Source organism: Linepithema humile, chromosome 6, assembly GCF_040581485.1.
Source record: "Linepithema humile isolate Giens D197 chromosome 6, Lhum_UNIL_v1.0, whole genome shotgun sequence".
In the NCBI taxonomy this organism is placed as follows: Eukaryota; Metazoa; Arthropoda; class Insecta; order Hymenoptera; family Formicidae; genus Linepithema; species Linepithema humile.
In genome coordinates, this window is record NC_090133.1 from 216,209 (window position 1) to 244,151 (window position 27,943).

The 27,943-nt window shown below is 36.5% G+C and overlaps 2 protein-coding genes across 7 annotated transcripts; both read right to left on the reverse strand.

Moving 5' to 3' along the window:
* Positions 1-416: 416 nt before the first annotated feature.
* LOC105667462 (protein qui-1) lies at positions 417-16,092 on the reverse strand. Of its 2 annotated transcripts, XM_012359267.2 has the most exons (16): positions 15,919-16,079; positions 10,669-11,851; positions 10,406-10,485; positions 10,207-10,329; positions 9,512-9,654; positions 9,272-9,432; positions 7,857-8,261; positions 6,522-7,279; positions 5,781-6,317; positions 5,393-5,633; positions 4,661-5,319; positions 3,800-4,106; positions 3,458-3,683; positions 2,086-2,798; positions 1,541-1,807; positions 417-560 (listed from the first exon to the last, which is right to left on the reverse strand). In XM_012359267.2, exons 2-16 carry the CDS (start codon positions 10,775-10,777, stop codon positions 547-549), a joined length of 4,743 nt encoding a protein of 1,580 aa, XP_012214690.1. In that variant the 5' UTR covers positions 10,778-11,851; positions 15,919-16,079; the 3' UTR covers positions 417-546. The 2 variants fall into 2 exon arrangements, with proteins under 2 accessions (XP_012214690.1, XP_012214691.1); XM_012359268.2 differs by lacking the exons at positions 417-560; positions 1,541-1,807 and having other exon boundaries at positions 2,624-2,798; positions 3,427-3,683; positions 15,919-16,092.
* A 998-nt stretch (positions 16,093-17,090) lies between these two features.
* On the reverse strand, positions 17,091-27,922 carry Sec24AB (Protein transport protein Sec24AB). 5 transcript variants are annotated; one of them, XR_010890701.1, is made up of 16 exons: positions 27,743-27,921; positions 27,054-27,218; positions 24,885-26,020; positions 24,355-24,510; positions 24,080-24,195; positions 23,392-23,494; positions 22,934-23,063; positions 22,746-22,855; positions 21,568-22,183; positions 20,957-21,286; positions 20,531-20,641; positions 19,886-20,058; positions 19,370-19,705; positions 18,750-18,853; positions 18,054-18,453; positions 17,322-17,539 (listed from the first exon to the last, which is right to left on the reverse strand). XR_010890701.1 is itself a non-coding variant. In XM_067357069.1 (15 exons), the coding sequence occupies exons 2-15, from the start codon at positions 27,193-27,195 to the stop codon at positions 17,395-17,397; spliced, it is 3,705 nt and encodes a 1,234-aa protein (XP_067213170.1). In that variant the 5' UTR covers positions 27,196-27,218; positions 27,743-27,922; the 3' UTR covers positions 17,091-17,394. The 5 variants fall into 5 exon arrangements, 4 of the variants coding, with proteins under 4 accessions (XP_067213170.1, XP_067213169.1, XP_012214685.1 ...); XM_067357069.1 differs by lacking the exon at positions 18,054-18,453 and having other exon boundaries at positions 17,091-17,539; positions 22,934-23,060; positions 27,743-27,922; XM_067357068.1 differs by lacking the exon at positions 18,054-18,453 and having other exon boundaries at positions 17,091-17,539; positions 27,743-27,922.
* Positions 27,923-27,943: the final 21 nt, after the last annotated feature.

Below are 27,943 nucleotides of genomic sequence, written 5' to 3' on the forward strand. Positions count from 1 at the left end.
ATTCTGATAAATCCGCCACACCGAATAGTAATCTTGCCGCTTGTAACACCCTTTCAATGGCGCCAGGATCGTAGAATCTCAAAATATTATTATCTATCATTATTATTATTATTATTATTATTATTATTATTATTATTATTATTATTATTATTATTATTATTATTATTATTATTATCATCATCATTATCATTATCATTATCATTATCATTATCATTATCATTATTATTATTGTTGTTCTTATTATTATATTATTATTATTGTTATTATTATTGTTATTACAATAGCACGCGCGCGCGCGCACAAAACAAAATTTATGTGTTACTTTTGAATGTAGTTTGTGTATAAATGATACTAATATTGTCTAAATAATATTTAAAATTCTACTCTTTAATTGGGGTAATAGATAATAAAACAAGTTTTACATCTTATTACTAGTCTATTACTTTCGGTATATTTTTATTGCATCGAATAACACGGAAGGACATTTTGTAGCTTACATATACTCAACAATCATTCGAAAGTTGTTGATGAATAGTATTCTGCCATTTAATCCGGTACATCTGCAATGGAATATTATTCTTAATATTAACTTTATACCTTGTCATCAAGAAATAAACAATTCGTTAAAAAAATATAAGGCTCACATGTTAAAACTTTGGCAAAACTAAATTTTATATAGATTTAGTTTTATATAGATTATTTTGTTATTTGTTCCGCGAAACCTATGCGACACTTAGAGAGATATAATTCTCTGATTACTTTAAAAGTTATTTAATTTTTATGTTTACATTGGTTCTCATGGAAAATCGTGTACTGCAATACCCAATAATCAATTTGACAAAGAACAAACATTTTTTTTTTTTTAAGTTATTCACCCAAAACTAGAACAAAATATAATCATCGCACTATGCATCGCACTATGCATCGCACTATCATTTTGGTAAGACCTACGATTTGGCAATTGTTTATTATTTCATTTTTCGCTGTTAATTTGAGAAAGCATTATATCCAACAAGCATTCGCAATATCGATATCTTAAATACAAAACCCTGTACCTCGCATTTTTTACCAATTTCACTTTTTCTGTTATTATGATAGTATTTTTATTTTTTATGTACCAAATTTTGTTGAAACAATCCCAAAAACTTATTTATTAACAACAGAAAGTCATTTTAAATTCAAAGTTTGACAAATTAATTGGAATATGTTATAAATAAACAGTTTCTAATGTCTCCTGTAAAATTTGTACTTTTTTAGTCACGAGGTTTTGGATTTAATGTATCAATATCCAAAAATTTCCTCTCCGTCTTTATCATTGATTAATAAAAAAAAAAAAAATTACAAATACTTTCTTCGATAAAAATGTTGAAACCCATGTTAATTTGCAATATTGCAATTTTTTGTACGATTCAAATGTGCTACGAACAATTTTTAACTAATTAACTTATATAAGTCCAATACATCCAATACATAAATAAATTCGAGTAAGATAATAGATGATAAGAAAGGAGACAAATCTATCGACAAACATTGTGCTTACCTTCTTCTTCAGAGTCTGATATTCGAGTGGCCTGAAGCGAACTTTGCTTCGTCAATGTCCGAGCTAGGCCACGTGGTCTCGGCGGTGGCGATTGCTTGTTCCACAGTGCCTCTAGTTGATCGAAATGTTGAGATTGTGCTAAAGCAGCCTGTTCAGGTCCGAGACCAGGTTGTGAGCCGGCTAAACCAGCCTTGCTGATCTCTTCCATTGATGCGCTTACGCTAAAACGACGCTTTAATCGTTCCTCGATACTCGAGACCGTGATACCTGAGAATAAATGAGAAAAATCAAGTTAAATTCCAATTTTTATCATCAGTGATCCAAGTGAGAAGAAACTAATGAAAACATATTTCCTCAAGATTTTATATATCCTTAATATTTCTTATTGTACAAGAGGCATATGCTAAAAAATTTGAAAAAGAACTTTGTTTCACACCAGCAGTGGCATATCGTACAACTCTCATCATATCATACTGCTCTCACTCGGATCACTGAATCGAACGATTGCCAAATGATATTAGAAATGTATGAAAATGATCGATAACCTGATGTTAGATGTCCATATTTTCGCTGCCAAGTATAAGTATCTAAGGACACTTCTTTCTTCAGCAATCTCTTGGCGGGTCGTTTCGGTCCCGGAGGTCTTAGGTCCCGCGGCGCCACGTACGGCGGCAGTTTGACGTATTGTGCGGGTGTGTTGTGCAGACATAGAATAGGCATGCATTTGTGTTCCAGCAAATGCACCGCCATTCTAGAGCAATCGGTGGATATTTCAACTCCCAGGACCGGTACGTGCAACATGATGGAATTGAGCGGTGTGCCCTTCTTAGTGTCCCAGACGATGAGACTCTTGTCCTCGCTTCCGGAAGCGGCCAGAGTGCCGTCGCCGGAGAGGCGCACGCAAGTCACGTAACCTAGATGGCCCACGAGAGTGTGCAAGTCGGCGCCGGTATTGATGTCCCAGACGATCAGATTGGCGTCTCGGGAGCCAGATACCACTATAGATTTGTCGACCACCGCAACCGCCACGCAGGTCACGTGATCAGTATGACCGACCAATACTTGGGAGAGTTTACCACCAGCTAGCAACCACACCTTCAGACTCATATCCCGGGAACCGGTGATCAGGTACTGAGAATCGGGCGTCACTACCAGGCATGTGATATCCTGCGAGTGCGATACTTGATGCTTCTCCTCAGGACCGGCGCCCAGACTGATTATGCGCACCTGGGTATCACCAGACCCACACACCGCGTATCTAGAATGATGGATTGGTTGAGTCGACATAACAACAGTTGGTACGTCTCGAAGTAACGATCAAAGTTTAAAGATGTTCATGTATGTACAGGATGACATTTTATATTTTCTCAAATGTTTGTGTGTGTGTGTGTAGGGGGGGGGGGGGGGGTATACTAGATATTAACTAAACTTGAAGCGCTACTGCGACAGCGGTATTTCTGGCATTGAATCGAGTCCAAGTATCTTTTACTATTTTTTCTTCAAACAGTTATCGACAAACAGTTATCGAGATATGAATTAAAGATTGAAAAATTTACCACGTCTTTTTTAACAATTCGAAAAATATTGGCAAAATAAAAAATACCTCCAACAAACGTTGCTTGAATTAATAAATAGAAAAAAATGATATAAAAAAATTATTTAATCTTTGAAAACTTAAATATATTAAAAAATAAATATTACCCCACACAACAACATCTTTTCCTTTCTTTTCAAACCCTACAACTTTTGTTAACATTTTCTCGATATGCAGATATCTGTTAGTCTTCAAAATATGTCGTTAGAAGAATTAGTGAGTTAAAATTAGTGTCGATAGAAAGATGAATTTCTAAATAAAGCAGTAAGATAAAGAGAACAGAAAAACTCACACGATCTATTACGAATCTTCTTCTGTCATACCTCATGTCGGATGTAACAGCGAAGCATCGTCCAGGTCCGCAAACAGACTGGATCAGTGTACCACTGTCCGCTGCCCAGACCCTGATAGAACCAGCTCGATCCGAACTAACTACTCTTCTACCATCCAGCATAGCGGTAACGGCAGTTATCGGTGCCTGGTGTCGAAACGTAGCCACGATGAGCCCCAGAGTCAAACCCCACACGCGGACAGTTTTATCCTCGGATCCTAAAGAATTTATACACATTTTTATACCTCCACCTCGAATACGATTTAATAGCGAATTAGATTTAGAAAAATTGGACAAACAGTTGGGCTTAAGCAAAAAAGTTGTCGTTAGCTACCGGATGCGACGAAAAGGCCTGATGCGGAGAATGCGATGCACGTGATACTGGCGATATGCCCCTCCAAGGAAGACAACAGTTCATGAGTGTTAAGCTGCCACAAATTAACTAAAGAATCGACACCGCCGGTGACTGCCATGGCGCCGTCCCTGGAAATGTCCAGGCAGGAAATTGGTGCAGTATGGGGTTGCAGAGAATCTTGCTTCCCGGATTTCTGCGGCTTCGGTGGTGGTTCCTCGCCGCGGAAGCTCCAGTAAGTCACACGGCCACCTCCGCCGGTTATCAAAAAATCATCTTTCTCGGTTACCTGGGGATAAAAAAATGATATTTCTCGCGAAATACAAGTAACAATTTTACAATAGTATTTTTACAAAACATACAAAGAAAATATAAAATTCGTATTCTGAAATTTTAATTTGTATATATATCGCATTTAATTGAAGTGTGAACAACTATTTTTCAATTTAATAATATTTTATCTCAAATTTTTTTATTTTTTATTCTTGAATTATAAAATTTCTATTTCAATTTTCAAATTAAAGATTCCTGACTCTCTGCAAAAATTGTTTCATATAAAATCTATTTGTTCTATCGTTCGCGAATTTGCCAAACATTGAGCTGACGATTCGCAAAGAAAAATTTCAATTACAGTTTTGAGTTTAGCGTGTCAAAAAATCGCAAATATACAATCTTTTCGTATATTTAATTGTTTCAACTTTTGAAACGTTTTTGAAAAATGATCTTTGTAAGCTAACAAAGCGTTTTCAATTTCTCAACAGCTAAACGATAAAACAGAGATATAGGAGAAAAACATATTGGGAGACTATGAAAGGAGAAAAGTTGCATTTTGCGTTTAATCACCTTAACTGAAGTAACGCTTGCTGACGGATTAGCGGGCAAATTCTTGATTAACCTTCCGCTATGCATATCAAATACAGATACCCTGCCTTCGGTGCCGCCGGCGATGGCTCTTCTACAGTCCTTCGCCAGGCAGAGACTCTTGATTGGTCCTTGATGTCCCCTGAGCGTATGAATTTCCGTGCCCGTCGCCAAAGATCGCAGATAGAGCTTTTGATCTTCACAAGCGACTAAAAGGAAAACCGAATCCGCAGACACATCTAACATGGCCACCGGAGAAGGAAGAGCGATGCTGTTGAGAAAGCTGAAGCTCTCCAGAGACCAAAGACACACAGTGCCGTCGGCCGATCCCGAAACCAAAACTTCACCAGCCGAATCAACGCGAATAGTGGTGACGGGGCCTCGATGATGATCCACTTTCATCAGAACCTCGCCGGTGAGCAGGCTGGTGGCGATAATTCTGGAATCTTCACCACCGCTCACAATGATGGAATTGTTGAGTGCCATAGTTAAAGTGAGAACTGGTGCGATATGCTCGCAAATTCGGCGTTTTATGACGAGATCCTTCATGTCCCAGACGATGATGGACGTGTCTTCGGAACCTGTCAGCAAGTACTGCGACTGATGAGTGACGGCTAAGCACGATATCGGACTGGAATGTCCTGGAATAAGAGAAAAAAAGGATGTCAACGCGCTTGTAAAGAAAGATATCGCAAATGATTCGTGTCAAACTACCTTTGAAAGTATGAACAAGCTGACCGGACATGACGTGCCATAATTGAGCGTCTCCCTGCAATGGCACGACGACGACGTGTTGTCCGGACGGCGCAGCTTCGATCAACTTAACCCCCTGAGGACACGCTATTGCTCGAATCTGCAGTGGAAGAGGTGGTTGCAACCATCCGTTCAAGGGTACGAGCAAAGGTGCGGTATAACCATCGCACCAAGCCATAGCTGCCATCACCATTCTACTGACCTTGATAAAGCGATGGAATAATTCCCTATTTGCGAGTCTAACTCGTATTATACATGTATAGTTGATCGCAACATTCTTTGCGTAATCTTCCGATGAATTAGAAATAAAAAAACTCGACTGTTGGGAAAAAAAGAAAAAAGTACTCACGAGGTCACCACCATCCTCGGCAACCGGCCTTAACCAACAAATAAGTTGCGCAGCGAGTTGGAGCGGATTCCGCGTTAGAACGTCGCTGGACTTTCTGACGGCGTAATACACGAGTTCCAGGTCGCGCTCGAGAAGATATCGCCTTGTATGTTCGAGGACACATCGCAGGTAGCTCACGGAAACCATTTGGACGGCCGCGAGGAGAAAGTCGAACGCGCAGACAGCGAGTTTCTTCAGCTTGTCGACGTCGGAGGCACGTACAAGATGCAGCCACGCTTCCTCCACGTGTCGAAGTGTATACGTGACATCCTGAGTCCGTGGCGCGCTTTGGAACGGCGTTTCCTTGGTAGGCGGTGAAGCGGCTGGGTTCTCCAATGATTTCTCAGTACTGTCGTCGGTGTCCTCGGAGAAGAAAAGACCGGCCAATTCCGCGTGGCAACTGCGTGAAATGTCTTGATTGGAGAGATACTTTCTGAGAGCGACCTCGCGATATTGGCCACGCCAAGAAAACATTAATCGACCACTCATTACTCGTATCTGGAACAATATTTTGTTGAAAAAAAATATATTTATGCGATAATGCGAGAATATGCTGTATTCTACAGTATTTTCTTCTCAGTATCGCACTCCTGTTTTTAGAGGAGTATTCCCAGAACAAAATAAATTACTTTGACTTCTATTACATATTGTATATTGTTATTGTACTACTAGTGCTCTTGTTTTACGGAATGAATCGCTTACTTTAAGCCAAGACGCGAACGTTCTTCTGACCAAGCACCAAGTCGCAAAGTTAAATTGGCTTTCTTCCAAAACCAATGGGCCTTCTCCTCCGGTGGGCATAATCAATTCGAGTATTTCCGTTTCCGATAAACCGTACTCGGTGCAAGCGAGAATCGAAGCGATCCGGCTAGCTGCGGCGAACCCGATAAGGTCCTCCAGCTGCTCCAGAACCGAATCGACATGCGGTGTCGCGCACACCCGTCCGGAGAGATCGACGAGGATGTCGGCACTGCGCAGACGTTCCTTCTGCACCGGTGTGAGGCGCATTCCCTCGGGCGGAAGAGCGGAAGTGGCAACGAGGTGAACGCCTGCAGGAAGTGCGAGCGGCAACCAGGATAGAGCGGCGACGATGTCGCACTCGAGCGGGTGGAATCGGTGAAGGTCGTCGAGGAGGATGATCAATTGGTCCGGAAGCGGATGTTCCTCGATACGGCGCATAATCAGGGTAAACCAATTGTTGAGGTAGAGCGGATCGAAAGAAGCATCGCGCGGCAGATTGCCGTCGTTATCGCCGGCGAGGAAGCCGATGTGCTGGCAAAGGATGCGCAAGAGTTCTAGGCTATAGGCGGATCGTGGTGTCCAAGTGCATAATCGAACGATGCGAAGCGTCGGAGCCGCGAGCCAATCCGGCGCATCCTGGTAGACGCGCGCGAGAATAGAAGACTTGCCGGAGGATTTTGGTCCGTAGATTAGAATAGGCTCGTGTTTACGTTCCTTGCCTAAAAGTATGTATAATATAGCGCGCGCAACAATCTCGTAGATTTCGAAAATTCGAAAGTGAAAAAAGTTGATATCCCAATCAGTTGATTCTAGACCATCTGCTTTAAACTACGATATACTATATGTGTCGAAGCAAAAGTTTCTTCAAGTTTTGCTTGCAAAAAAAAAGAATTTATGAGAAAGCACGGTTCGAAGACTGCTACGTAAAAAATACACATTTGGCAAAAGTGAGAGCTTCCTCACATTGTCTCAACACAAGAGGGGCGCGAGTCAAACTATCAAACAAATGGGTAATTAAATAATAAAATTTATCCTGAGATATAAAAAGAGATATTTACATTCTTGAGATAAAAAGTGAGATTCTTGCATTCTTCAGCAGAGAGAGAGAGAGAGAGAGAGAGAGAGAGAGAGAGAGAGAGAGAGAGAGAGAGAGAGAGAGAGAGAGAGAGCTTGATGCATTCTCCACTTAAAATACACTTTTTTTTTACCGTGAAGCAACTACCGCCTCTTAATTTTCTGACACAATCGACACAGGTCGCATCATGTGTGTGACATTAGGTAAAACTAAATATGTACCTGCAAGTACAAGCCGTTTGACCCGCTCTACAACCTCATCGTTCTCGTCGATCAATGGTAATTCCCGCAAAAGAGCAAAATGCGCCATACTTTCAGCATAGACCTCCTGCACCATCTTTTTACGACTTTTGATTTCCGGGTCAGCCTCCACGGATGCGTTCACTAGTTGCTGCAATCTGTCCAGTATCAATTCCCGAAGTTTCTTGAGATACTCGTCGTGAGCGTCATGATCGGCGTCGATGCCACCTTTACGATATTCCACGTGCAAAGGTAAAACATTGTCATGAGGCAGGACTGTCTGGATACGGGTCTTGAGCTCACTAGCAGCGACCGCACATCCGGGTGCACCTTCACCCGTCCATTCGCGAATCACGGCCATTATTCCCAAGCCCTGCTCATCTAGACCTGATAAGTATTATTATTATTGAATGATTAGTATTGTGTTATCTTACAGCCTGTAGCGACGGAAGGTTTTTAGAGCGTTTTATCCCTGGTGCTTGTAACAATGTTATTTCTAGCGCGCCTTAATAATACATTTAAATGGAGTATTGTCAAAAAGAACTAGAGAGATCAAGACTACTTGGAATTATTAAAATTAAGATAGAAATAGCCTCTGAAAGCCTCTGAAAGGTCCAAAAGGAGAAAAAATTTCATCAATGACATTAGAAATAATAATCATAAAAGAAAGTCAATACTAGAAGGAATTTATAGATCCTTGTTAGATATATCTAAGGATTTCAAACTTTTCTATTTTTTTGCGCGAGTGAGTGATTCAAAGATGAACAATTTCTCATACAAGTAAAATTTCTATCGATCAAATCGCGAATTATCAAATAATTGCGATCTGTTGAAATATTCATAATCCATTTCTTTTTAACCGGCACAAGGTGACTAAAAATAAAATTGTTAAAAGCACCAATTAAATTTCCTGGCAGAAAAACGCGAATTAACGCGGCACTGAGCGGCTCAATTTCCAGGCTTTCACGTAAAAGCTCGTTGTGCTATAATGCACAATGCAGTGAGCACACGCAATTCATCGCAAATAGCTGTCGCACTTTTGACATTGCAGAATAATTTAAACGGCACACGACCCAGAAAAGGTCTCCTATTTTTGGAAAAGAATGCTCGATATGTTCATCATCAGGATTGAAACAATCTTGAAATATACTGCGCCATCGCGTGGCACTGAGCAACTTGATCAAATATTCGCAGTGACAACGGCAATATTTCAATCTATTTCAGTTTACATAATTTATTTATCTTTTTATTCGCTCTTGTCAAAGTATGTATGGAACTGATCGTATGTCGGAATGCTTACTCTTTTAGAGATCATATATCATATAAAATATTTTCCATTTTCAGATTTATATTTTCAAAAGATCGCAAGTTTGTAAACGCTAAATTCTACCACTTACTTAGGCCGTAGTCCAATTGCCGTTCCGCCGTACTCTTCAGGATGTACTTGAGCTCCTGGTTTTCCGGTTGCTCTGCGATCGCGCATTCCACGGCAGTTCTTAGCGCCTGACGTAAGCTCGGTTCCTGTTCTTCCTGCCATGCTCGCTGAGCGGTTTGCACACTATTTACACACATAATATTGCTAAATAACTCGAAAAAAAGTGTTTTTCGAGAAGGAGAATTCTAAACTTTAGTATTACCCATTTGCTTTCAAAACATAAGAATGTCCGTTGTGCTCGTAATGATCCTTAAGAAGAGCGCAGTGTGCGAGAAGCGTTTGGAAGGTGGTCTCCTTCAGTTCTGTCGGCACCCATCCTGCGGTATAATCTGTTCCCGTCAACAACTGAAAGAATAACAAATGGACATATATTAGTCACTTCTCCGCACCTTCTTCGAGCATATTCTACAAATGTACCTGAAATCATCTCTAAGCTCAGCATCTAAGAGAGAGGAGAGACTGGCAACGTAACGCGTGCTATAAAAATAAAGTGGTACTACGCGCTACTACGCGCGAAAGAAAGTGAAATCGCATAATAATGTCATTATCATACATATTAAAGAAAATATCTACAAACGCTATTTTCATTTTTAACTGCACAAAACAATGGACAAAACAATTTTTGTACCAATTTGATTTTGGACGACAAAAAAAGTAAAAAATTTCTCTGTGTAACATTGCATATTTTATAGAAACATATTAATATAAGCTATCTGATTAAGTGTGTATATTTGATATTTTCATCATATTTGTAGAGAGAATATTCGATTAAAATATTTCGCAAGGGTGGAATGTGTGATGAATCGCATACGGTTTCTAACTTTCTACACAGTAGAGTGAAAAATAAATGTAGCGGCGCGGTGCCGATCGATACCGGTGCCGCCAAATATTCCTCACCAGGAGAAAACAACCCCGAGAATATCGTTGAGACACGTTTATCTCCTCCAGAAAGAATTCCGCTAAACGTGGATTGACGTCCGGGTTAACGCTGGCACCGTACTGCATGTCCACCAACAGCACCTGCACAAGCCGAGCACACATTTGCAGATGAGTTGGCGAGCTCGATCACAAGAATAAATAAAATTCGCCTACTGACCTCAATGCCCATATCATCGTAGATTGATTGCAGCTCTGGACCGACCATTTCCAACAGCTGTTTGCGTTCCTCCGAAAAATCTAGCGGACAAAGTTGCCAGATAGATTTAATTTCATATTTAATAATATTAATATTAATATACAACTTTGTATACGCATGCATTCTCTATTAGTTAACGGATCCGTTTTTCACTCTTAATCACTTCATTCACTCGTAATTTGTCGGATTTTCACACAAAATTTCAAACTCTACATTTCTCTTACCATCTCTCTCGCCAGCGATGAATATCTTGATCAGCCGTGGTGCTGGCAGATGTGCAGGAGGTAAACCGCCTTTAATGACCCCCGCGATCAATTCCACCTCGAGATTCATGTTTATCGAGGATTTCCGCAATTTCAATTAGTCAACAATCATCTCTTACACACACCTTTATATGCTCAGCATCTGATGGGTTCTATCTCGTGTAGAGCCTGAGAAATACTTCTATTTTCGATTCGCAACAATATTATATCGCTCGATTGCCAGCTCCGTTGGCCGTTTTGTTATTAGAAATCTTGGATTTCTTCAAGACTATTCTCGACTATTCTCCTTTTACATATTAAATTTTTTATGTTCTTAAATCCATAAATATTCACGTGTCTTTGTGTGGACGTTGATGTTGTTTAAGCTCATCCGATCTTCTTGTCGTTTGATAAAAGAATCTCTGGACATGTGATGGTTTGGCTATTTGTTACCATTGTAAGTCTTGGACGATTGGATTCTCAAATTTTTCAACAGTGGCTTTTTGAATCACGTCTATCAAGTGCAATCTGTTCTAAATTGCTTAAATCTCTTATATTTCTCTGCATTTATTTCTATTTTTTTTAACCAATTGGCTATTGCCCATAAGGTACTCGTGTATCAATATACTTTTGATCGATCCGGCGATCAATAATTTAATAATATGCAATCAATGCCCAACATATAGGGATCATAATCTTGATCGCAATCATATATATATATATATATTTATATATATATATATACACACACACACACACACACACATATAGATATATATATAGATATATATATATATATATGCATATACACATATATGTACGAATGTATATCTATATTTATCAATTCAGTAACTAACTAATCAGCTACGATTGTCTTCGCTTGCGAGTGCAACGAGCGTTACATTAATCCGTCAATTGTGATCAATTGCGATTAGGCAATACCCACTATTATCCTCGGATCCATTCCATCGATCGCTAAATAATATAGATCGATGAATCGCGTGAAAGCGATTTGATCGCCTCCCCGTTCCGTTACGTTTGTACTTATTCCAAGCGTGTCCATCGGTTAACGTAGCCAAGATACGACAAGCTTGAGAAGGTGGAAAAGGTGGATCAAGACCCAAACGTGCGCATCCTATGTTCCCATTTTAGGAGCAAAGACCCTCTGCAATCAGAAATAGAAGAAACAAAAATGCAATATTCGTTAGAGTTTTGCTGATGTATATAAAAACAATGTCATCTGCCAATATTTTATATCATCAAATTGTCAATATTTCATCAAATTTGTCAATAAGTATTTAAGTTACGATTTTCCACAAAAACAAATAAAAATGGAAAACTTAAACTAATCGGAAAATGATCCAAGTTTGAAACTTTAGATATCCCAAAAAGAATTAATAAAATAACTTGTAAAACTTGTGTTAGAGTTTTCACAATATGTACACCATATGTATCCTCAATTAACTGCAACGTAAGTTTTTTGAATTGTTCAGACAGTTGAAATCGTTCGAATAAACCTTGAGGTCGAAAAGGCCAAATACTTGATATCTGTTTGATCTCGAGGTCCGAACTATTCGAATTGTCCATCATCTGAAATTTCCGAGTACTAAATTGAAGCGTGAAGATTGTCTTCTCGCTCGCGCACGCTCGCGCGTGAAACTCGAATCGATCCAGCTTTCTTTTGCTAAAGGAGCGTGCGTGTGGTACTTGACGCATCACCGTGAGGATACACCAAGTATTTTAGGAGGTTCGCGATATGTATTGATCTTTTCATCGGTCCGTCGGCACGGCATGGCACGTCGCGCGGGTGCGACGCAGCATGTTTCGAGAGTATATCGATAATTAAAAATGAACAGAACGCAATCTCTCAATCAAATATCAAATGCGCCTGTCGAATGCACACCGCGGTATGTATCGTAGCGGAACACGCTACAAGACCTTGATTTTATACACGAGATCACAAAGAACCTTATGTGAACATCGATCCAATACACAGCTGATTTATGTTTTAATCATATATATATTGTAATTACGAAATTCAAAGCTAAATCTAAAACAAGAATTTGAAACAAAAAGTACGCAAAGCATTATATGCCTAGTGTACAACTCCAAGATCCGGTGTATATTTCTACTGAGGAAAAATCCACTTCAAACTGATCATTGAGAAAAGATTTGCAAACTTTTCAATATATTGTATTCTTTTGTACGTCCTAAATTGTTTCCTAATCAATCCAAGAAAGGATTTATTTGTGAATCTATAAAACATGGGCGATATTTAGATATATGTTTCAACGACGTTTCAACGATGTTCTCACGGTTACGTGTTGCATCGCAAAAGCGAAGAACGCACATATATATGTATACGAATGCTTGCCAAGTCATTGTAGCGCATGTACGGTACATTCGGTCCATTCGGTTATGAGATGGACACAACAAACAAGCTTTTACATTGCCGAGTGTCGAGCATGCAATTATCGCGTCGTCGCGACTCACAATTAGATCAACCGTGCGAATTGGCGACTGATCTTACTAATTACAGATGCTGTCATTTTTTCGGGGGATACTAGAGTTTCACAAAATTTCACTATTTTTAACATCAGTGTTCGAAATCAAATGGTGTGACATACACTATTGAATTTTTGGATTGAAAAGCAATAGTATGCCAATAGTGATCCAATATTAAATAATTTTTAGGCCAAAAGATATAGAGAGCCGTTAGAATGTATCGGCTACAAATCAATCGATATCAGCTAAAAATGATTAAAATTTCAAAACAATATATTTCAACAATGTATTCCTTATCTCATACCGAAACGTAAAATAATTAGATTTAGATTGTATAAAAAACTACAATAGATATCACAAATTAACTCAAGTTTTAATTACAACGTTTATATTAAATATTTGGAAATATTTGCAATATTAATATTTTTGTATTAACTTTTAATAATAAAGAAAGAGAGAAAATTTATCAACATTTCTTGAAATTACAACGACAAAACAACAAGCCATTATCAAATCATAATTGACAGAATAAATTGCATAGCGCAACAAACATGTTTTTTACTGCAGTTTTAAATCAAACAAATTTTAGTCAAACCAGTCAGTGAATTTGAACGAAATTTTGTACAAATATTACAAGTTTGTTAGTGTATATAAAAAATTTGACCTGACTGGCAATATGTGTTCTTCTTCAAATTCTTCTTTGCCAAGTTTGTCAATGCGTGTTACAGTGTCAATAAGTACTACATGATTTTCCATAAAAATCAATATAAATATAAAAATTAAATAACTTTTAAACTAATCAAAGAATAGTATCTCTCTCTCTCTCTCTCTCTCTCTCTCTCTCTCTCTCTCTCTCTCTCTCTCTCTCTCTCTTTCGATTTTGCGCAGATACGCAAAATAAATAATAAAACAATCCGTATAATTATTACTGTTTTGTCAATGTTTTAGTAACCCTGTTTTGCTAATGTAACTTATACACAGTATGTGTCTAAAAATTTTTTCTTAACGTTTCATGTAAATTCCATCTACTCATAATTAATAAGCGTATTAAAGCTTCATGTTTGTTTTAACAAGTATTTCATGAGCATCAAACATAGGAAGAAAAAAACTGATATCAAAAGTTCTCTTTTCTTAAACACGGTGAAAACTATGACGTAAACTTGAAGACTGACTATACGACATTATGCGACCACCTTCTATTTCCAAAACTCAAAAGAAACTCACTACGATTCCGAAAATGGATCTCTGGAAGCCTATCTGTGCATGTGATTGATAGTATCCAACAATGTATCTATGTCCGAGAGACATACTTTGAATAAAAGGAATGATTGTTATACATACAATTAGTGTTTCAATTGATATAGTGTCAATCTCTCGTTATCTTTCAGACATACTATGTATATTCTTAGTTGCCTATACGGCATATCTCGATTGAAATTTAATAGCGCTTGCTATATACTTCGTCTCACTTAGCTTTTCTCTTTAACCGACTAAATCTTTCATCTTCATAACTTGGAAATCGAATTATAAATATATACTCGACATCAAATTTTACATTTCTACCTCTACCCAAATTTCAAGCGATAGGTACTTAATTAAATTATAAAATGTAACATACTTTATGTTATCGAGTTGTGTTGAAACACACAAAATGCCGCGAATTTCTTACAGAATGTAAAATAATTAGACTACCGGCTTAGTAATTTTTTTATTAATTTGGCCTATTTACCTATCTTTTTTTGTTTAAACAATCAACGGATAGAGCTCTTTTATAATGAGATAAACCAAGATAAAATCTTGAATGGAGAATCGAAAGGAACTAGAAGCATTAATCGTTATTACGAAAAAGAGAATAGCCACAGCGCAAGAGACGATGATAAGAAAATAAAAATAGAAAAATACCATCTCTCGGAGGATTGTCGCTAAACATAGATCTACCCAGAGCCGACCAATTAACCTTCCGCCAACGCTCGAACAAGGGTTGCACGTATTTGTTTACAAAGTTTATTATTTAATACTTGAACCGTGGTGTAAGATTTTCTCAGCAAATGCCATCGACTTTGCTATTTACGATTAACTTTTCTCAAAAAAATACCTCGTCTAATTCTAAACACTTAAACATTTGATTTGAAAAATATCCTAATTATAGGAATGATTTTCATCAAGCTATTAAAATGTGATAATGATTTCTCCCGTAAATTCCCGTAAAAATTTGTTTCTCCCATTATTTAGAGTATTATACTACTCCCAGCGTGTAGCATAATAATACCCAACTATACATATACCGTCGCCTCCACCTTTACCGAATTAATTCGCGCTTGTTGAAAGATCATAACAAAAGAGTTATTCAAATATTTCGACCAATAAATCGTGTCGTTTCGCGATTATCGATGAAACGTGCGTTAAACCAAGACAATCGCGTTCCCGAAATACGAATTTATTAAACACGAAGCCTCGAACTCGTTTCGCCAAATCTATTCTCCTTTCCCGCTTGCTTAAGGCCTCCCTAATGGCGTTCTATTTGAATCTCTCTCTGGAAATTTTATTTTACGTTTTATCAGAGCCGCGATCGGCCGTTTAAGATAGACAGCTGGCCGCCACCCCCAACGGAGAAGAAGCAGATAAATCGTGGGGTACATATTCTGCGCCGTCGTCGGCCCGGTCGATGCTGGACTCGAAAAAAAGAAAGAGGGGAGTAGTGGGGAGTCCAGTCAAAACAACTCTTACCCAGGTCGTCGAGCGGGTGGTCGTTGGGTGGTCGTAACTGAGGCCTTCACCTGTTCACGCGCGGACGACGACACTACTACTGATAACGCAGTCAAGCGGCCGACGCCTCCCAGAAGCACCGAGCGCTAGGCGCCGACGCTGACGCCGACGCCGACGCCGACGCCGATGCCGACGCTGACGCCGGCGCCGACGTCAACGCCGACACCGACATTGATGAGCTGAAACGGGAACGATTACGATATACTTATCGTTATCTGTACATGATACAAATTTGCATCTTTATAATATCGAATATGTAAAGTTGGAAAATAAACATAAAATTATAACAGATTACAAATATTTTAAAAAGTGCCAATTATAAAACAAATATATTCATTAAAGAAGAAAAACTTACATTTAGTTAATTTTCTATGTAATCAATATTTAGTTCAATCAAAGCATCTGTTTAGCCTGGAATACTTTTGTATTCCGATGTATTCGTAAACAACTCTGTCAACTGCGGAGATTTCATTTCTTTTCATTTCACTTCTTCATTCATTTCGTCTTCATTAACTCCTCACCTGTTATGAAATAAAAACGCTTCACATTACCGAAAGAATTATTTTTATGAAAGAACGGTTACATTCACGTAAAAATTACATTTAAATTTACGGTCAAAGTTTTAGAATTTTAAGTTATAAATGCTATAATGTGTGGCAAAGAGACATATTTAAATAATTTTCAAATAATGATGGTATTGCATCCACAGATATCTTCCAATCATCATGAAAAATGGAAGCTTTATTGTATATTTACGAAAGAAAGAGACACAGCTCCTATCTTCGACGCCGTCGGCCTATGTATCTTGAGACAAATCGATTGAGAAAACTTGCACATTCGACATCAGAAACGAATGACAAACTAAAAGTTTCCGGAGCATTGCCCGTACTGTTGGTGATTTATAGAAGCTGAGCGATACACAAGCTAGATAAGGATCGTTAAAAGATTTACAATCATTTCCTATGTAATACGTGTGTGTATACATATATTGCACAATAACCAATATTCAATGACAATCGATAAATAAATAATACAGCCAATTGTCACGCTATTTTTGCCTCTGGCAAAAAGTGGTGAGAAAAAAAAACAACGCTTGGAAAAATCGTTTGGCAGTATCAACAAAGCAAACAAGATTATTTTACAATATTGATTTGTTTATTCATTATATCATTTCGCCAGTCCTATTATTCGCCTCAATTTATTTGTTATAAAGTCCCTTCTGGCGAGTTAATCCGCCTCGGCAATCTATCGATATTTTACATTCACGCAAAATCATTCTCCGTTCTTTTCTTATTCTTTACACAGTTCAGTTAATGAATTACTTAATTAATTCAATTGCAACAATCTTTCAATTGCAACGTCAATTATTCGAATTTGTCGTCGTTTTATTCGCTGCAAAGCTTAATTTTACAATACGGATTAACAGCATGCCACTATTTAGTGACATGTGCGATTAATTATATAAGATAACTTTTTACGAGTTGTTACTATCCCTTTGTTCACTTTATTGCTCGCGGATAATAAAATTGCGAGAGTGCGTTGCTTCATCACCATGAAATATTTTCGTTTGGCGGCACTCGTCCTGCAAATAATTCCATTTATTACTTATAATGAAAATGCAAAATTGCAGTCATTTAATTCCGTTTCTATTGCATATAATTATGTATAAATAATACTTTTTACGTTTCCAAAAGTGGTATTTAAGATAAGAACACTTGCGTATATATCAATTCGCGACAATAACGACATCTGAATAATACAGCAAGAGAGCGAATGAATGCAGAAAAGAAATAACAGAGTTTAAAAATATTCTACAAAAGCATCAAAATCATCTATCTCGTGTTGATGTAGCTCGATTATTGCTATTGAAAAAAGTTGTAACTTGTATTTGTAATTGTAAAATTGTAAAAAATCGGATTTGCTTGACGAATCCAAACATAGAGAAATTGTTCAACCCAAGTTTAACCCAAGAGACGCGCGAGAACACAATGGATTGTGTATTGGAGTTATCAATGGTGAATAATAATAATAATAATAATAATAATAATAATAATAATAATAATAATAATAATAATAATAATAATAACAATAATTACAATCTATATTATTTAAATGCATCAGTGCTTTCAACGGAGCTATCACTGCTGCATAAAATGGCATAAGACCTTGAATCGCGCGATATGTCCCAATATATCTCGAATAACCCACGACCGATACTTGATGAATGGTGATGAATTCATGATCACGTAAAATAGATCGCGCAACTTTTTTTAGTCGCGTAATAATGATTTTCCATAAATCCCGTGACTTATGGATCTATGTATCTAATTAACACTTCCAGCAGGAATCGGTTGGTTTCACACAAGCACTCTTTAAATCGGTCACTCCTTCACTTGTGTCTTCAGATGCTGCAAGAATTCGTAATAACTGAGAGCAGATTCGAATCGGTCTTCTATCAATCGCTCGACGAATAATGTCCTAAAGTGGCTGTCATCCCTAAAAATACGTCTTACATTACAAAATATATTGCACTGGAGCTAAATAACATTAACAACAAATATATAAATAAAAATGTAACAAGTAGAGAAAAATATATCATAGATGAAAATAATGGTATGAATCGTTCTAGACTGTAGAAGTAACGTATGATTTTAATTGAGAGTTTACAATGTGCCCTGCAACTAAATTTTTAATAACTTTGACGTGCACCTACATGCTCTTCTGCCATTTATTGAAAATTGCCGAACCATTTTCCATACAACCCAATATATATACAGCAGCAATTTGCTTACCTGATAATTTGTATAGGTACATAGTACGGCTTTTCTTCTTGCAAACTGAATACAAAATTTCGCAATCGTTCGTTTTCCATCGTGTCCAATTCCGGTAATTCGTGCTACAAAACAAATGGTAATTTGTAATCAACAATTTAAATAGTGGATTAATTATACCGACCAGCAAAATTAAGCATTTCTTTTGTTATTTAGAAAAGAAAAATAGTTTTCTATAGTTTCTTTTATGCATTCAATTCGAATTCAGCCTTAAAAAGTGCATATTGCGAATACATCAGGATAGAGATAATAAAAGAGCAAAAAATTCCAAAAATAATGATTTTTACCATATTTATGATGCTATTCTAGAAAAAAAAATCTTTTTCTTCGACAAAAAAATAGATGTAAAAAAAGTAAGCATATTTTTCTTTTATTTTCTCCAAATTCTAATGTAATATTTACTTGTTAAAATCAGTTTTGAATTAAACGTATAAAAAACTACGGAAAACTATTCCTTGCTGCCAAATAACAGACCCATGTAGAGCAATGTTATTAATAGATTTTTACAATTTAGAATAAATTATATAATTCAAAAATTTTAATTTTTGACAGAGAGCCGATAAAAATCGTGCAATGCTCACCATTTCCTCCGGAATAGATACAAACGCCGAAACTCCGAGTACATTAGAACAGAAAATTGGATTGATGCTTTTGCCGACATAAATGAAAATTTTGTCGCCAGCATCCATTAAGAAAGCGCCACGTGTATCGAGTTTCTCCGCAGATAAATGAAGCCGCGGCGGCTGCGGACAGACCTTACCGTCGATGTCTTTCGAGTTGCGATCGTCAAGCGCATGTATAGGATACAAATCAGGATAAATCATCTGTATCATCTGCGCCAATGGTAATGTCTTAAGTTGAAACATAGCGAACACGCGATCGTCCAAGCGCGTGCTTGTACCAGATCTAAACGCTACCTGCAAATTTACAACAAAAATATTGAGATTGATAATGAATATATTGAAGATAGGTCATTAACATATAAATCTACATTTCTTTACATTTAACAATTATAAATCTGTAATTTGTTCTCAATTAAAGATATTTACAAATAATTATCAACTTAAGTTTAAAAATATTTGGATTTGACAACTTACGCTCTTCAACAATGCGATGATATATAATGGCAACAATTTTAAACTCCCTGGAGCAATGAGTCCTCCGATACCGGAAGATTGTGCCAATCTATACGCGGATAAGACATCTATGGCAACGTTTATCAGAGCGTCTCTAGCATCCGATAAAGACGCTTGAAGCGAGCGGTCGACAGCTACAAAGATATTTAAATATAAATGTCTATGTTAATTTCATCTAGTTACAAACATGTTGTAACCATTGTAAACATTGACCATCAATATTTTATTAATAATTTTATAAGCGTTTAATAAAATTTTTTAAAAATGAAGTTTAGGCATTAACAAAAGCTTTGATAAAAATAGTAATTATGTAGAAAAATAACTAAATTTATATATAATCGATTCAAATGTTACTGTACATATGCGACATATATGCGTCAATTGAAAATTGACCACCAGAAATTAACAACAGATCTGAATTCAGCGTCTTCTCTTTCAAGAAATCAGAATATAAAATTTTTACTTGATTTTTTTTCCTCCACAGAAATCATTCTTTGTAATAGTTTTCATTTCTTATATCTATAATAATTTAGAGATTGTACTCAGTTTTGCATTTCGTTGTGCAACGACTCATAATATGGTGGGGTTATAAAATGTTTGACTTACCCATTTTTGATAACAAGCCCACTATGCATTGCTGATCCGCGGAATGCAGAACATCCGATAGACTCGCCACAACTGGCAGGCACAGGGTGTGTACTCTGATCCTTCGCTCACCTTTACGTATAAATAAATTCATAAAAGAATTCTTTTTTTTAAGTTGAGATAGTATAAATATTAGATACATTACAAAGCAAATATTTATAAATTCTTCATCATCACTGTTTTCTCTATCATTGATTTCTATATATTTGTATATTACGTGATAATTAAAATATCATCCTTTTCAACGTTTCTTCATGATAATACCAATACTATTAATAATAATAATAAAATAACAATGATTTAATAATCAAAGTTGTAATTAAAAAACGATGAAAAATTTGAAATATTATAAAGAAACACTAAAAGGATGCTTCTACGGACAATTACCTTTGCTCGAAGTATAGAGAAGAGATGCTTGAAAGCACACATTCTGCACATTACACAGATTCTCGTCGATGGATATTTGCATACCGAAGCCAGCGTCCGGATTGATGTTCGGTAAGCAGAGAAGATCGGTCGAGCGAACAAAGAAACTGCCGTGGAAGGCATGGATGCTGAGACCACGAGTACAACGAAGCCGCATTACCGCTTCGAATCCAATTTTCCTAGTCAAGTAACGGCGGAGCAGTCTTTCCAATGTCTCAGCGTTTTGCGATTTCGATGCTCGAAACAGTGGCAGATGGTAAATGCAGCCACCAGTAAACTTTGACATACATGCTAAAAAGTATAATAAAAAGCAAATCAAGATAATTTTATAAATATCCATTCATATCACAGAGATGTTTTATATTTATAAATCTACTCAACATTGTTTATATTATTCATATTCATGTTTAAAATTTATAATAATTCATATTGTGTTAATTATTTTTATAAGTGGTTTTTATATCTATGTATATGATATAACGTTTATTATTCACAAACTCATAATTTTACACAGCAAAATTATTATTTTAATTGGACGATGTTCAACTGACTCTGTGAGATAGTTTACTTACATAAAGTCGCCAGATCACAGTACTGACTGTTCAACAAGAACAGATCAATCGCGATCTGCTGTCCACTACAGTCCAGAGCGAATCTCTTGTAAAAATCCGTCGCAGGATTGAGATGCGGCACATCCTTGTTCGCTCGGGTGTTGGGGTCCTCTCTCGGCTGCAAGACTCCCGGTCCAAGATTAGGCAAACACGTCTGAAAAACGGTAACGCGTCCTCCGGTGGCGGAGAGAAGCTTGAAGGCGGCTTGGAGACCGGCGCCAAGTGCGCTGCTAGTGTCATTAGTGCCGCAGAACTTGACGGGTAGCTGAGCGAGCAAATCGCGCACGAGACCCTCGCGCTCCTTTAGATTTACAATCAAATTCTCCGGACATGGCAGAAATACATCGTCGATGTCCAACATAATCATCTCATGTGGTTGCGAGACATTATCAGGCATGCTAAAAAAGTGCAAGGCGGAGTCGACAGCGAGAAAACCAATTTGAGTGCGACTGTCACCGGGAAGACGCGACAGTTCATCGATAATGGTATTGCAAACGATTTGTAGATAGCCACTCTCCACTGCGAGACGAGAAACATCCATGACGAAAAGATAGACGGCAGGTTGAGGTGGACGAACCTGAAATTTACAATAACATTACAATTTTGATCCTAATCTGTTAAGAAATAAAAATGCTTTATTGTTAAGAATGATTTTTATAAAAAGACAATTAAATTTACGTAAAAATAGTATGTTTGGGATCTTTTGGGATGCAAAAATCTGCAATCAAAATTATAAAATTCCAAATTGTGAACCAGTGATGTCAAAAGCAAACCCAAAAGCAGGACCGCAGACTCGCTTCTGGCATCACTGAGTCGTAAACACAAGGTGGCAATTACAAATTTGACCAATAAATTTTATATATAACTTTCAACAGTTTTAGAAATCTTTAAATTTTGAAAATTAAAATATAAGTTTTGTAAATCAAGAATAAAAAAAATAATATTGTAATTAAATAATATATTTATAAATTATTATATAAATAATAATTTTTGAGGATTTAACTAATATATTTATAAATAAATATATTAGTTAAATCGTCAAAATTAAATCCAGCGAGAAAGGAAACAAAACCTTCAGGATTGCTTGTTTTAACTAGTAATGTGTATTGAGGATTGATAAAAAAAAATTAATTACTAACCATGTATTCGCTTGGCGCAATAAATTCTATCGTGCCAGTTCTAACCTCTGGTCGTCGCGATGGATCGCCATATGATTTCGTCACTGGATCAAATTGAAATTCCTCAGGAACTACAACGACACAATACAAATGTTTTAATCTTTATATAATAAGCAATAACACATAAACAATTCCAGTAAGTTTATTACGTTCGTTCAGCCTGAAACAAAGATTGCACTTCCATCTCCTCGAGTCAACAAAGTATACAAACGGGTTGATATACGTTCTGCAAGCTCGACAACGCACGATCGTGTTGCATTGAATTACCGCCAAGTGCTGCTACGACGAATAAGAAAAATTCCATTATTGAAATATATTTTCAAAAGATATTTCAAATAATCAAATAATGTAGGTTATTTTTCACAAATTCTCGGAATAAAGTATAAATAAGTATTAAAATTATAAATGTATAAGACTTTTAAGAATCACCGATTTAAGGTAATTCTCTGAAATTTTAGATAAATGCACTATATTTTATATCTTAACTGAGACATTAGACTGAAGAAAGCTATCCTCAAAATTACTGCCAATTACTAGACTTAAAAATATATCAAGTTTTTCAATAAGTAGTAGCAAGCTTCTAATAAATGTATTTTAAATCACTTACGTTTAAGTCCTTAAAGGGATGTATCAGTACACCGAACGGTAATCTCGACTTTTGTAGAAGCGAATTCGATTCTGGTACTTTTGTCAACGTACACCTGAATATCCTATAAGCATTTTACATATTTCGTGAGAACAACATTTGTATATTGTATATTACGTCATCATTGTATCTCGAATTCTTTGATTCTTATAAAAAATTCAATTGTTTGAATTTATAATTGTCACATTTATTTACAATTCGGAATTCTAAAGTTTTGACCACATTGCTTTTGAAGCGCTTTGATCTCTTAATCTCTTATGCCCATTTCCACCAATCTAGTTTTAAGAATTAGAAAAAGATGAAGAAAAAATTCAATTGTTTGAATTTATAATTGTCACATTTATTTACAATTCGGAATTCTAAAGTTTTGACCACATTGCTTTTGAAGCGCTTTGATCTCTTAATCTCTTATGCCCATTTCCACCAATCTAGTTTTAAGAATTAGAAAAAGATGAAGAATAAGTTGAACCGAGATTAAAATTAATCTACGTTGGTGGAACCGGGCATTAATGATTGTAGTTAAAGACTTGAGAGTGTTTAGAACAATTTTTTTAACTCTTTGCATTTGTACCTAAATTTTTTTGATTATAGTAAGGATGCAATCCCTGCATCTTAGATAAAAAGATAAGATAAGATAAGGAAAACTTACTCAGGATTACAATTTACACTATCCAGAAATTCCTGCTGTAACTTGATCTTTGTTGGTCCGACCTTTTCAGACGGCAGTATATTTCTACACTGTAGAAGATCTACCGATTCCGTTCCCTGAAGAATATTGTTAATTAATTATTATATTAAAGTATTACATTTGTACGAGATTGTGTATGTACCACCCACACCCACACACACACACACACACACTCACTCACCCCCCCCCCCACACACACACACTGCAGATTAGAATATTTCAATAAAAATAAATACCCATAATTTATTATATCCAGTTTGCGTGACGTTCAGATTACTCATCTGATTATTCAATTGATTCAATTGATCAGGATACGTATTGGGATATCTTCTATTTAACGAGTCTAACGGGACGTTTGTCATCGGGCCGGAATATTGTAAACGAGCATCGTGCTAAAAATGTAATTAAAACTATTAATAAAATGTGGTAGCAATTAGTAAACCACTGGGAATATTATGAATATTATATTAATATTCTATATACAAATTCACGACAAATTAAATGCGTGATTAATAACTCAGAGATGTAAATTTCATTCCTAATATTCCTATTTTTTTTCTTTACACCGGTAAACTGAAAGTCGTATACAAAATGTTTATAGTAAACTGACATTTAGCAAAATCGTAGATACTTTTCTCGTTAGAAAAGAAGAAAAGATGGTTTTCCATGCATCTTTTATACGCTAAATCAGAATCGAGCAATCTTCAAAAAATATGTATCACATTGGGATATGAATTGAAGAGAATTCACTTTTACACTTAATTACCATCTGATGTCCCGGAAGAGGCGGCATCCCTGATGGCGGCGACCTCGCGCTGTGCAATTGATTGACTCCCAAAGGCAGTCCAATGGTTCTTGGAGGTAGCACCGTGGTACTGGCAGTGTCTTGTTGTGGATATTTCCGCTGGATTGCTAAATTTTGATGTACACTTTGACTTTGGGGAATATTTCCCAGCCCCGTAGGGTCCATGTAACCGGTAAGTAAATTTTGCTGAGGCTTCAGAGGCTGAGAACAATAATCGTGCGAGCTCTGTGGATCTACGTGCTGGCTTTGCGAATTAGCGAATAAGTTTTGCGCACTAGAATTCAGTATTGACGGTGCACTGAATATGTTTTGTTGACTTCCATACTTGAGTTGAGAGCTGCTTAAATTTTCAGAAGGCCCGATTGCCGATTGCGCTTGAATATTTCGGGCCCCTGGAATTTGCACGTTGGAAATCACTGGATCTTGCTGCACGTGACTACTATTCTGATTCGATTGCTGTGTGACGTTCGAAGGAGGTAGACTAACGTTGGATGAAAATAGAGTAGCAGGATGTCCTTGATCATGTACGGAGGTCTTGTTTATTCTAGCAGAAAACATTTGACCTCCCACAGCTTGATCTGCAGAGACTTGACTAGGCTTATCGGTACCACTGGACACTCCAGGAACGCCTATAATACTCTGTGGAATATTTGCGGGCAGAGGATTGGTCGCCCACTGATAACTTTGGTTCACTTTGGCAAGCTCCGGTTTAACAGCATCCGCAGACATTAATGATAGGGATTCTGATGTCAGATTTTGGGCTAATGGAGGCATCTGATTTGGAGGAATCACGGGTCTATGCTGAATTTCTTGATTAGGTTGGCTAGGTTGGGATACAAAAGCAGCTGATGATGTACTAACTGTGACGTTTTGATGAGTACTAGTAGCATATTGGTTGTAGATACCAAAGGAACTTATGGGACTACACGTCTGTGATGTTCTAAGCGACGGAGGTAATATATCTGAGCCCTGACATAGTGGCGGCATTGGCGATCGAAGCAACTGAGGCCGATATTGGTTATTGAGATATTGAGTTGGTGAAGGATCTCTGGAAGTTTCCCTGGAGGGATCCCGCGACGATTGTGACGATGGTGTACCTGAAAACATGTTTCAATTTGAACAGTGGACTCTCTAAACAAAACTCACTATCTTCAAATAATATGTTGAATATGTATATAAAGTAATAATAATATATTGCCATTATTTAAAGCTTTGTAACAACAAAAATTTTAAAATAAAGTACTATCTTTGATTAAACAAGTTTCTGCAGAATTTCATATGAATCTATTATCCATTTTCTGACAAATATAAATTTTTGTAGATCTTGTACAATAAGTTTACTTAGTTGTTTACATAAGTTGTTTTCTCTATATAATGTTTAAAAAAACATATTTTTATACAAACAATGTAGACTAATATAAATTAATAATTAATTCCTTATAACTGTTAAGAAATAAAAATACTTTATTACCAAAAATAATTTAAAGGAAAAAAAAACAATTAATTTATTTTTGAAATATTGACTCATCAGTATATACAACGTGGCAATTAAATACACGCGCGCGCGCGCGTGTGTGTGTGTGTGTGTGTGTTTTATTCAAATAAATATAAGAATAAATTTTTTTCAAAAAAGCAAGAGCTTGATTTTCTATCGTTACGCTTCTTATCGTAGGTAGGTGTATATTAATAAAATCAGAGTTGCCAATAAAAAAATACAATGTAGTGTCCAGATAATATATCATTTTACCAAGTACCAAATGAAGTATATTAACTGAGCAACAAAATTGTTTGCTTAGACTGTCTTCAGCTAATCGTTTGGCTACTTGCTGAGAAAAAATGAGATACAATGAAAGTGAGCGATATAAAGTAGCCTGCTTACTTAGGTGTTAAAAACAGTACAGTAGATACTGACTTAATGTCATGAGCAAAGTGTAGAGAATATAAATATTTGCTCAAGACTCAAGAATAAGAACGAGAAAGTCTATAGTCAAGTATCTGAATGTAGAGGAAATGATTTCTCATACATTAACCAAGTAAAGTTGTGATATATTATTCAGATACTAGATATTGTATAAATTATGGATAAGACAAAAGATTGTTTTTTTGTATAAACTTGCAATAAAAACTTACCAGTCAGATTGAACTGAGGGGACTGCATACCATTTTGTTGAGATGCAAAATTTTGACCATTTACTATAGGTGATGTGTCATTCTTCAAGGGATTGTTAGATTCTGCATATAGTGGATACTGATAACCACTAGATTGTGACATTTTTTCTTTTGTTTTAATAGTCACTGAAATAAAACATATAAACAATTATATTGTTTTTCAAAAATACAAGCTTAAATTCTTCTTATATGTGTGAGTTGAGAAATATATGTGTCAAGTTGAGAAATAATTATAAATGATCTGATTTTAGTTTCACTTTTACTTTTGTTTAGTTTCCATTTTACTTTTGTTTTGTAAATCAAACATAAAAACAGTCTAGTACAGTTACCTCCAGTAGTAACATCTTATGACACTAATAAACTGCAGATCTACACCAATTAGTTGCACAAAATAGCTCACAAATTCTACTAAGCATAAAGAAACTGCAAAAAGCTGTGAATAAAAAAACTAGACTAGTTGAAAGAAAAAAGTCAATTGCACCAAGCTCATTTCATAACAATTAACATTCCAATAATCTATAATGTATAGATAAAGTATAGATTAATTAGGATTAGACAGGTTTGACGTTTGAGCAGTTAAAGCGCATTGTCAGCGCGACGAGAGGTTAAAATATGGAAGATGGACTCGAGTACCTAAATATCTCGCCTACCTTTATGATAACGCAAGTCGTCTTAAATTAGGTACGGATGGATGCAGGTTCGCACATCGCTCCCGTTGTCGCTTATCTCCACGCGGTTCCACAAGACAGTATAATTGCAACAATTCGTGAATGAACGAACAACACACACAACATTACGTGGCAGGTCGTACGACTGCAGCGCCTTGAACGATGGCATGAGGTGGTACCAAT

What these genes read in the sequence shown, in the direction of transcription:
- LOC105667462 (XM_012359267.2), bottom strand. Translation starts at nt 10,777, where the DNA reads ATGAATCTCGAGGTGGAATTGATCGCGGGGGTCATTAAAGGCGGTTTA. An exon ending in ACGATGATATGGGCATTGAG is followed by an intron (nt 10,330 to 10,405) that starts GTCAGTAGGCGA and finishes CGGCTTGTGCAG; the next exon opens with GTGCTGTTGGTGGACATGCA. An exon ending in CGTTCGCGTCTTGGCTTAAA is followed by an intron (nt 6,318 to 6,521) that starts GTAAGCGATTCA and finishes ATATTGTTCCAG; the next exon opens with ATACGAGTAATGAGTGGTCG.
- Sec24AB (XM_067357068.1), bottom strand. Translation starts at nt 27,195, where the DNA reads ATGTCACAATCTAGTGGTTATCAGTATCCACTATATGCAGAATCTAAC. An exon ending in AGTGTAAATTGTAATCCTGA is followed by an intron (nt 23,495 to 24,079) that starts GTAAGTTTTCCT and finishes AAATGCTTATAG; the next exon opens with GATATTCAGGTGTACGTTGA. An exon ending in ATCCCTTTAAGGACTTAAAC is followed by an intron (nt 23,064 to 23,391) that starts GTAAGTGATTTA and finishes TATTCGTCGTAG; the next exon opens with CAGCACTTGGCGGTAATTCA.